The 11,866-nt window shown below is 35.3% G+C and overlaps 1 protein-coding gene across 1 annotated transcript; it reads right to left on the reverse strand.

The window, feature by feature from the left end:
* Positions 1–2,477: 2,477 nt before the first annotated feature.
* LOC103210221 (olfactory receptor 14C36-like) lies at positions 2,478–3,386 on the reverse strand. The gene has a single exon (XM_007956146.2). It carries the CDS (start codon positions 3,381–3,383, stop codon positions 2,478–2,480), a length of 906 nt encoding a protein of 301 aa, XP_007954337.1. The 5' UTR covers positions 3,384–3,386.
* Between the last annotated feature and the right edge of the window lie 8,480 nt (positions 3,387–11,866).

Consider the following 11,866-nt stretch of genomic DNA (forward strand, 5'->3'; position numbering starts at 1 on the left):
GTCCAAGATTATCTTCTGTGTCTGTGTTAATTGGTTTCCCTTTTCTTTGTTGAAGAGGGTCTGTGCAATCCTTCTGCCTAGTCCGCCATATTGCCCTGCCTGCTCTCGAAAGAAGTCTTTTGCAGCAGATTTTCCCAGTGCAATATGACATCTGATTTCTTGACTGCTGATTCCAGTTTTTTGTGGAACCAAGTAATATGAAATCTGGGACAACTTCAATCTTTTCTCTATTTATTATGATACTGCTTATTGGTCCAGATGTGAGGATTTTATTTTCTTTATATTCAGGTGTAATCCATACTGTAGACTATAGTCTTTAATCTTCATCAGTAAGTGTTTCAATCACCTTCACTTTCAGCAAGAAATTTTGTCATCTGCCTGTTGCAGATTATTGGTGAGCCTTCTTACAATCCTGCTGCCACATTCTCCTTCACATAGTCCAGCTTATAGGATTATTTGCTCATCATACAAGTTGAATAAATATGGTGAAAGGATACCACCCTGGCACACTGCCTTCCTGATTTTAAACCATGCATCATCCCCTTGTTCTGTTCAAACGGCATCCTCTTGGTCTAGGTACAGGTTCCTTGAGAGCACAATTTTAAGTATTCTGGAATTTCCATTCTTTGCAATGTTATCCGTAACTTTTTATGATCCACACAATCAAATGATTTTGCACAGTCAATGAAACACAAATAAATCTCTTTCTGGTATTCTTTGTTTTCTTCCAAGATCTCTGGCTTTATCAACAATACTCCATGTTCCATGTCCTCTTCTAAATCCAGCTTGCAAGCTGAACAGGTGTGGGAAGGAGAATGGGGCTTACCCCAACTAAAACTATTTCTATATATTTATTTATATATGCTGCAAATATGTATATTAATTGAATAGAGCATGTTGTTATTGTTGTTGTTGTTGTTAGGTGCCTTCAAGGTCAAGTCAACTCTGACTCTTAGCAATCTTATGTACAACAGAACAAAACACTATCTGGTGGTATGCCATCCTTTACAATCATTACTGTATTTGAGCCCATCACTGCAGCCACTTTGTCAATCCATCTTGGGGTGACATTGTAGAGTATACAGGGAGAAAATATATGAAAACTTCTTAGACATAACAAAAACTTTGAGGGAGTGAGTCACTGATCCTGAGGACTCAGGACTGTAGTCTCAGTAGACATCAAGGTCAAATGGCACAAAATAGTCCACAAAAACAGTGTTCTACATGTTATTTTGGAATAGCAACAATGTTCTTAAAAGTTTGTGAGTGGCCATCTAAGTGCAACTATTGGTCTTTCCACATCTGGAGCAAAGACTAGTGAAGAAAATCAAAGGCATGTGGGAACAATTAGTCCAGAGGAATAATGGACTACACTCACCTCAACCTCCATAACCCTGAGTCTAGAAGAACTAGATAGCGGCCATCTACCACTACTGACTGCTGTGAAAAGGATCATATTAGAAGATTGTGGATAGAGTAGAAGTAAATTGTGGAACAAAACTCAAAATAATATAAAAGACCTGACTTACGGGTCTGGTCAGATAGAAACTAGTGAAACCATCAACACTATGGCCCTTGGCTACCCTTCAGACTTGGAAATTAATTCACTCCTGTGGCTCAATTTTCACTCAAATGATTGGTAGGTTTATAAAGTGAAAAATAACAGCAGGAAGGTAACACACTCCTTAGAATAATCAGCCAATAAAGATCAAAAAGGCAACATTTGCTCAAGGACAAATTTCAGAAGGCAGGAAGGGTTAGGAGAGAAGGAGGAATGGGAACGAGAAACACAGGGAGGATGTGAGAGGAGTGATATTACATTGAAGGGATTAGAATCAATTCAATGAAACAAAATATATATGCATTATGAATGGAAAATTGATTTGTTCTGTAAACTTTCAACCATCACAATAAAAAGTTTAAAACACAAAAATTTATTCTTCCAGATTTTGAAAAAGCATGTATCACTGAGATATATCATTGAGATATCTTTCCAACCACATATATGGAAGCTTATTTTTTTATTATTTATGAAATGTTAGTATTTTATTAATATCTATGACTAGATTTCATGTTATTTTATAATTCTATATATTTTTAAAAATCCTTTAAAAGTATGACTGACTGAATGATTCTCCCTCTCTTATAGTTGCAAAATAAATCAAAGTGAACATATGACTTCTCTGTTCTAGATCTCTCTAGATAGTTTTAATTAGAAATTTTTAGCACTATAATATTCATATTTCAGGAATCTGAGAGGGTATGTGCATTTTTGAGAGAGGAAGCCTTAAATTAAAATATTGATGTATTGTTTATATGCTGACAAGTAATGTAGTCACTGGCACTTAGAAATCAAGACAGATCCTCAATTTTAGACATAGGCAAGAAAACTAATTTTGTAGCATTTTCAATTTGTATATTTAAAGTGGGACTATCTTGAAATAATCATTCTGTAATTTTCCTGAATACAACATTTTTCATGTAACTCTCTTTAATGCCTCTTTTATCTGCTTGTTTCTAAGACTATAGATAATAGGATTTAGGAAAGGAGGGAGTATACAATAGAACACAGAAATGATCATGTCCTGAAGTGAGGTGGAGATTGGATTCATATACACAACAGCACCTGTGGTGGCAAAGATTGTCACCACAAGAATATGAGGGACACAGGTGGAAAAGGCCTTTCCTCTCTCTCCCATTGTTGGAAACTTGAATACAGTAGAGAATATGCGAATATAGGACATTATGATTAAGATAAAGCAGCCACCTGCAACTACTAGGGCAGAGACAAAAATTTCAATCTTGTTGCTGAAGGTGTCAGAGCAAGAGAGCTTCAAAAGAGAGGGGATATCACAGAAGAAGAGATGAACCATGTTGGACTGACAGAAGCTCAGCCGGAAAGTGTTGCCCATGTGAAATCCTGAGTAGATAACACCACTGAGTATTGTGGCCAGTGTCATCTGGACACAGACCCGAGGGTTCATGATCAAAGGGTAGTGTAGAGGATGACAAATGGCCACATAGCGGTCATAGGCCATAATGGTGAGGAACAACATCTCTGTAAAAGCAAACAAAACCACAAGGAAGATTTGAGCTGCACATCCAACCATAGAGATACCCCTGTTGTCAAGCAGGAAAATGACACATGCCTTGGGTACAGTGACAGAAATATAGCACATGTCCAGGACTGACAGATTCCTAAGAAAGAAATACATGGGAGTGTGAAGATTCTGATTCAGGGTGGTTACTGTGACAATGAGAAAGTTTCCCAGCAATGTTGCCAAATATATCAGTAGGAATAGCAAGGCATTCAAGACTCTGAACTCCCACATGTCAGAAAATCTTGTAAGCAGGAATTCAGTCACTGTGGTAGAATTGGGCATCTCTGGGTACTTTGCTTTGGACAAAGATACAGGCAAATAATTCTGAAAATAAGTGGAGAATAAACATGAGGAAAAAAAATTAGCCTAAGTATGTTTTTGTCTCATATTTATTTAATTTTATTCTCTCTACTTGGTATTGTTTATTAGGAAATAACACCATGATTCCTTCTCACGCTTTTTTTCTTATTATTCATGTAGTTTATTTCCAAGGTAGTGGTATAAAATATAATCTTATGTACTTGTTGCATAAATGTCTCTAAGTTACTGCCTGTGAAATGAATGTAATGCTGGTCACATTTGCCTGAAAGATTAACTGAGAAGATTTTATTTAGTAATTCACCTTCAAGAATTCCTCTGTCTGATTACTACTATTTACTGCTTATATGCATCTTGCCTTAGCAATTATTAATATGAACTCATTTTACTTTGACATTTGAATCTTCCATTTGTTTCACATTACTTTTTTGAAAATATTTTATTAGGTCGTTTGTGGCTTTATATTGTTCCTTTCCTATCCTAGACATAAGAATGTAAATGATATTCATACCAAGTGTTATGTATTTAGAATGTCCTATGCAGTTTACAGGAGCTCTGGTAGCATAGTGGCTTAAGCACTTGATTGCTAACCAGAAGGTTGGTGGTTCAAACCCACCAGCCACTCCTCGGAAGGAAGGGTGGGCAATCCTACTTCGGTAGTGATACTGCCTCGGAAACCCAAGGAGGGGTCGCTATGAGTCGGGGCCAACTCGATGGCACATAACAACAACAACAACAACATGCAGTTTACGAGTCATTTGGCTGCTAGCCAGAAGGCTAGTGGTTCAAACACACTAACCACTCCTCAGAAGGAAGATTGGGCAATATACTTCCTTAATGATTTGCAGCCTTGGAAACCCAATGGAGTTCGCTGAGTCAGAGTCAATTTAATGGCAGTGTGTTTGGTTTGGTTTAATGCAGTGAGTTCTGGTGGCATAGTGCCTAAGGCATGTGACTGCTAACCAGAAGGCTGGCAGTTCAAACCCACCAGCCACTCCTTGGAAGGAAGATTGGCCAGTCTACTTCTGTAGAGATACCACTTTGGGGTCTCTATGAGTCAAATCGGCTGGAGGGTAGTGAGGTTTTTTTTTTTTTTTTCATATTATATGCTATAATTCTCATTGTAACTTCTTATATTCTTAAGTAAAATAGATAATTTTAAAAGTAAAAATACTACACAACTGAAAGATCAAGAAGAGTTATTAAGCCACATAAATATAGGTGAAAGAGTATGCATTTGAATCCAGGTTCATCTGCCGAAATGGTACGTTGCCATATTTCCTCCAGCAGAAATCCTGTTCCCACTGAACTTCATTGTTTCCCAGTAGAGCAATCTATCACCTCCTGCAAGCTGACCATTCACGTGTTTAATTCTGTTCCTGCCTTCTGAGTACTGAAGAAACCACAAATGCCTAATATTTAGATTAAATTAAATTATAATGATCCAGGGCAGATACATCATACCATTGACTTCCTATATAATTAATACTACATTGACCACATGAACCGTTCAAACCCATTTTCTATATTGCTTCATACACCCTGACCATATCCAACAGTTTTGTGTTTTCACACAATTTTATTGTGATTTGCATTGTAACCAATCAAGAAGAGTAAAATATTGACATGGCCACAACCTCTTCCTAATTTGAACATTATTTAATATATATATATTTTAAATCATAAGAGATTTTAGCCTAATATTTTAAGAATTTTAATATAAAATAGCTCCTTATTTTAACTCATCTTTTCTGCTTGGTATATATGTATTCATATTTAAAGTTAATTCACAAAGTCTAGTCTACATTCTCTCTTTTCTTCTGCCTCTGATACTGTGTTTCTATTTATATGCCATATTTAATCCATACTCACATGCACCTTGAATGTACATAAATGATTTAGTCTCTCTGTTCAATACATTCATTTCTGAATCTCTGATCTATTACTTTACTATTTTTTCCTCCACTTCTTTTCACCGTACTTTTAATTATTGTTATATCCATTCATCACTATTTTGTCTTGAAATATAACAATCTGTCTCCTTGCCATCATATAAAAATCTGATTCTGATATCATCTTCATTAGAAGATAAAGTGACAGCTTCCTCAGTCTTAACATTCTGAGACCTTTTCAACACTTGAGTTTGCTACCTGGATTTCCTCCCATGGTAACACATCTCTGCTGTCTTATAGTTCTCCTGCATATCTTATAGCCATTCACTCCATTAAATATACATGAGGCTTTAAATTATATATATTTTTTTCAATATTCAGTTCAAAGTTGTATCACTATTGTATTCCAAAATCTTAGTTTGGAATTCTTCTATCTTATCATCTCCCCTTTTCTTTCTCTTCCTGCTATTCTTTATTCTTCTATCATGTACTCTTCAAACCCTGTCAGTCAGTCTTCTCCCATGCTTTTGGAAAATCATTCATGTTTTCTTCTTCCCCTTTATGGTGATTACAATCAATAGTGGCCATAATTCTGGCAAGCTTATAAGATCTACCTCAGATAATTTTAAAATAAAGCCACTTTAAATGACCTTAGTTATAATGTATGCCTTTCTTATTTTGTTTGACACATACATTAAAAAATATATCCCATACAACTTAAAATTGAGGGAATCTGAAAGCATATCTTAAAAAACATTTGAGTTTAGTCAATGTGTAACTGACCTAAAAACAACTTAATATGTGATGCATGACTTAGGTTAAATACCTAGGAAAATAATTTCAGATCTATCCAAGAATACTTACCTTGAGAATTTAATATTTATAAAAATTTCAAATAAAAATTTTTCAGAAATATTATAAAATTCATTAAATACGTTCTTTTAAGAGCAGTTACTGGATAAGATAAGTACATATACTTTTTATTTGTTTTCATTTCCTTGATGACTTTATTATAATACTTTTATCATAAAATATATTCTGATATTTTAAGGATAAAAATATATAGGAAAGATGAACTAACCTGAAAGTGTGATGCATTGATTGATTGATACATTCACTAATTTTACCCCAATGGATCTTACATATTCTTGGAAATAAGGATGGCTTTTAGTATATTTCTTTGTAACTTGTGATGAATGGATGCTATTTGTGGAAGTCACTATTCATTTAATAACATTATCAAATTAAGTAAGGTGAAGTGTGTTGGGTTCCTGTTTTGGCAATAATACTGTTATTTTCTCCATAAACCTACTCTTTAATTGAGGACCCTCTCAAATGGTTTACAAATTTTGTTGTTTTTTGTTTCAATTTGTTTGAATTACCAACCTGTTTACTTACAATTTCTTGGTATCATTGTATCATTGACTTTGTTAAGAATCATAATGGTTAAGAATGGCTACTTGAGTGTTCATAAGTAGCTTTACCATAGTTAGGCCATTTTCATTTTGATGGTTCAATTTGAAAAATAATTCCTTATAATTTACTCTCATTAAAATACATACTAACCTTCTACAATATTATAGTAATGCAGCAGGCTTTCATAACCTGAAAACAGAATGAAGAACTCGTTTTATTTTATGCTGACCAATCTGGTTTAGGTTTCTTCTTTGAAGATTCATGTTGCAGCTTCATGGAATTGAGGATTTAAAACCTTCAGAAAAAGATACATGTTGCATCTTGACTCTACCATTTGCTTGCTATGTATATGGGGTGTTTCTCAAACATTTTCCAGCATCAATCGTTAACTATAAAGTTTTTATTAAAACCTACATTTTGAATTTTATATTTATAAAACAGTACAATAGAATAACTTTCAACATGGTAGTTATGCTGAAGAAGAAAATAAATAAGAATGATGTTCCAGTTATCTAGTGCTGCTCTGACAAGAAATATACCACAAATGGTATGGCCTTAACAAACAGAAGTTTATTCTTACAATTTGGAGACTTTAAGTCCAAGTTCAAAGTGCCAGGCTGTTGGGGCTGGATGAAAGCCCCCCAGCCTTGCGTTTCAGCTCTGCCTCCAGCTCCTGTCCCACTGAAGCTAGAGGTTTTTCTTCACTCAGACAGCTGCTGCCTGCTGAGGCTGCCAAGCCCAAGGTTGACAAGTAACAAGGCACAGTCCCAATATTACCAAATCACACTGCATGCCATTCATTCAAGTCCATTGTAAATCCCAAGGTTGGCAGAGCACAGTAGGCTGCTGAACAATGACATGGCTACATGCAGGGTTCAAGGTGCCATAAGGTAGAGACCATTCCCAAAGCTGCTTCTTATATATGGGAAGCAGACCACATACCCAAAGCAGCTACTCAGCTTCTTGAGGTAGATCCCATCATGGAGTTGATTGCCAGTCTCATCATGGAGAGTTAACTACCACAGCTGTCCAGCTATTCAACCAGGCCCAGCCAAGTTGACACACAAACATAACCACCACAAATGACAAATATAATATTCATGTGATCCCTTCAATATTTACATTTCTTCCACCTAATAGTCATATACTACTATGGCACTTGACTGCTAACCAGAAGGCTGGCGGTTCAAACCCACCAGCCACTCCTTGAAAGGAAGGTTGGGCATTCCTACTCCCGTAGTGATACTGCCTCGGAAACCCAAGGAGGGGTCGCTATGAGTCGGGGCCGACTCGATGGCAAATAACAACAACAACACTATTGAAAACAAGTTAAAAAAAAAAAAAAAGAAAAAGAAAAGGAAAATCCACCACTCAGCAACTAATAATATAGTATTCTGTTAAAATAATGTGACAGTATATAATGTTCTGAACTGATTTGAAAGACACTGCAAAACTAGATTGTTTCTTTACCTGCAGTGGGCAGAAGATATTCTGCATGAGTTTTCCATGGGTGACTAGAATATTGTAAGGGTGTTTTTCTTCCTGAAAGTGTAAAAACAAGTGATTGTTTGCCTTTTCTATAAAGATCTGGAGAGTGTAATTTTCAAACTAAAGATATGGATGGAATAATTTGTTAATTAATATTTTAATTTAATCAACCCATTCAAAAATAATCGATTTATTTATAATTAACTCAATCTTTTAAGATATTTTGGATTACTTATGGCTTGGAAGATAAAGAAATAATCATGAATAAATGCTAACAAGCTCTTTGAGAGGACCCTAGACTTACAACTGAAGTAGAAGGGATTATACACATTTTTTATCTCTGTATATTTTGTTTTATTTTAAGGAGTTTCATTTATTCATCTATGTAGCACCTGAACATAGAATACAGTGCTTGACAAAGGGAAGTAATAGGCAAATTTGTAGAAATTGTTGAGCAGCAATCATGTGCATAAATCATTTCTATTTTTGATGTAATATAAGACACTAGAATTAAAATTTTTAAAATATAAATTTATAGTAGCACTATTCATATGGAAAGCAAAGGCATTATGGTGGCATCATAACCATCCATACATTCTATCTCACTTTACACTTCCATGAATAGCTATCAGTTCTGTTAAAATGACTGGAAATGAGTTGTTAATGTAATGAATAAATAAGAATATTTCAGTCTCATTGTGTGAGTACCTCCTCTATCTACATTTTCTATTCCAATATTGCGAATGGCATTTCTCCAAACACAAATGAGCAGTGCAGTCAAGAATCTGGAGTAATTCATGGAGAAAGTAAAGAGGAAGATAAATAAACTAATAACACAAAAACTCACAAGTTATTATTAGCTTTTCTTAGGTCAGATTGCAAGTCAAGATTACTGGTAAGAGTCCAATGATGTTTCAAGTGTAGACAAGTACTAGTTGTCATATTTACATGAAATTCCTGAGATCTTGTTGGAATTGTTCTGCTTTATAAGAAAAAACACCATGCTTAGTTTAACTTGAAAATATGGGGATGCTTATGATGTTACAGAAAATCCTTGGGAACACTCCTTGGGGGACTCAATAATAGCAAGTGCTCAAGGGTAATTTCAAGGATATAATTGGCTCTGGATGATCAGGACCCGAGGAAAGCCTGATAATGAAGAAAACTTTTATATATCAAGAAATAATTATTTCATAACCATTAAATACATTTGGTCATGAAAAAACTTTATCAATAAAGTAAAAAAGATAACCTATGGGTTTTGAGAAACTTTTTGGGAACCATATATGTGATGAGTGTCTAATATCCAAAGTTTTTTTAAAAAAATGTCTACAACTTAAAAACAAAAAGACAAACAACTCAATCAAAAGTGGTAAAAGAACTTGAACATACATTTTACCAAAAAGGATATTCAAATGTCTAAAAGTTACATTAAAAGATGCTCAATGTTATTAGTCATTTTTATTGTCATTAGGTGCCATTGAGTCAGCTCTGACTCATAGTGACCCTATGTACAGCTGTATGAAACACTGCCCAGTCATTTGCCATCCTCACAATACTTGCTATACTTGAGCCCATCATTGCAGCCACTGTGTCAATCCATCTTGATGTAAATCAAGATGCAAATCAAACCACAATGAGATACCACTTTACTTCCATTAAAATGGCAATGATCAAAACATGGAAAACAACAGGCATTGGCAAGATTATGGAGAAAATGGAGTCCTAATTCATTGGTTGTGGGAATGTAAGATGGTACAGTAGCTGTGGAAAAGAGTTTGGTAATTTGTTGGAGACCAAGAGAAAAATCATCAAAAGACATGAGTGCAAGGCACATATTCGACAGCTAAAGGAGAAGGCAAGGCCTCTCCAACAGCAACGGGAGAAGGCAAGGCCTCTCTCATTGTTAAATGCTTACTTGGCAAAACATCAAGTATTAAAATTAGATGTTATTCCAGTGGTCCATGTTTTTATCTCATTGGAATATTTCATACTTTGGGTCACTGTGCGCAGTAAGCATTTATCATTTTACACTCTTTATTCCTGAGCAGGCTTTTGTGATTGTTTTAATGTTGTCCTTGAGCACGTAGAGGAGTAAAACTTTTTAACTATGTAAATAAGCTGATTGTATGGATTCCAAGAATGATGATGTAATCATGTATAAACATTTAAATAAAGTAAAACAAAGGCATCAGGGATTGCTCTCACAGAATAATGCAGGGCATCTGCTTGGCCCCCGTTCCTTTTAAAAAACCATTAATCCTTTCATGTCGCTTTGTTTCATGACCTGTGCAGTTTTGCAGGATGCGGCAGTAATTCCTCAAAAAGTTGAACATAAGACTAGCATTTTACCCGGCCATTCCAGTCTTAAGTATTTGCCCACAAGAAGTGACATCAGGAACACAGACACCAGTATACCAGTGTTTGTTGCAGCACTTTTCACTATTGTCAAAAGGTGGAAATATCAACAATATCTGTCATCATATGAATTGAAAACCAAAATGTGGTCTATACATACAAGGAAATATTACTCAACCATAAAGAGAACTGATATCCTGATCGTTATGGATTGAATTGTTTTCCCCAAAAAATATGCGTCAAATTGACTAGGGCATGATACTTATTGGCAGTTAAGTAATGAAATAATTTGGAAGTAAGGTAATGATGTAATCACTCCCTCACAATGTGATCTGATGAGACCAGGCAATCAATTGTAAGAAGATTAGGGTGGGATGCAACACCATTACTCAGGTCACAGCCCTTATCTGATGTAAGGGAATTAAGGTGACATGCAACACCCTTAATCATGTCACAGCCCTGATACAATGTAAGGAGAATTTCCCTGCGATGTGTCATGCATCAGCTTTTATATTACAAGAGATAAAGGGAGAGAGAAGCAAGCTGACAGGAGGGTCTGACTATGACCAAAAAAGAAGAGATGGGAGTGGAGCCTGTCATTTGGACCTGGTCTTCCTGTGCTTGTTCAATCATTTCAGGAGGTAGCAGATGATCAAGAACCAATGATATTGAAGGAAGAAGTTCAGGATGCACTGGAGGCATTGGTGAAAAACAAGACTATAGGAACTGATGGAATACCAAACAAAATGTTTCAACAAATGGATGCAGCACTGCACATGTTCACTCATCTATGCCAAGAAATTTGGAAGAGAACTACATGGCCAAGTAAGAGATCCATATTTCTGCCCATTCCAATAAAAGATTATCTAACAAAATGCAAAAATATTTACCAATATCATTAATATAACATACAAGTAAATTTTTGCTGATGACACTTCAAATACTTTTTAAACAGGACATAGGTCAGGAAAGGCCAAAAATCCACAGCAGATTCAGAAAAGGATGTGGATTGAGGGATATCATTGCTCATGTCAAATGGATCTTGGCTGAAAGCAGAAAATACCAGAAAAAAGTTTTATTTGTGTTTTATTGACTGTGCAAAGGCATTTCATTGTGTGAATCATAACAAATTATGGATAATATTGGGAAGAATGGGAATTATAGAAATCAGGAAAAGTATATGTAAGGACAGTATACTTTCACCATACTTATTCAATCTGTATGATGAGTAAATAATCTGAAAAGCTGGATCATATAAAAAACATAGAACCAGGATTAGAATAGGAGTCATTA

This window comes from Orycteropus afer, unplaced genomic scaffold (assembly GCF_000298275.1).
Source record: "Orycteropus afer afer isolate SDZICR_OR568_19922 unplaced genomic scaffold, OryAfe1.0 scaffold00575, whole genome shotgun sequence".
NCBI lineage: Eukaryota > Metazoa > Chordata > Mammalia > Tubulidentata > Orycteropodidae > Orycteropus > Orycteropus afer.

Coding starts and splice junctions, on each gene's coding strand:
- LOC103210221 (XM_007956146.2), bottom strand. CDS start 3,383: ATGCCCAATTCTACCACAGTGACTGAATTCCTGCTTACAAGATTTTCT.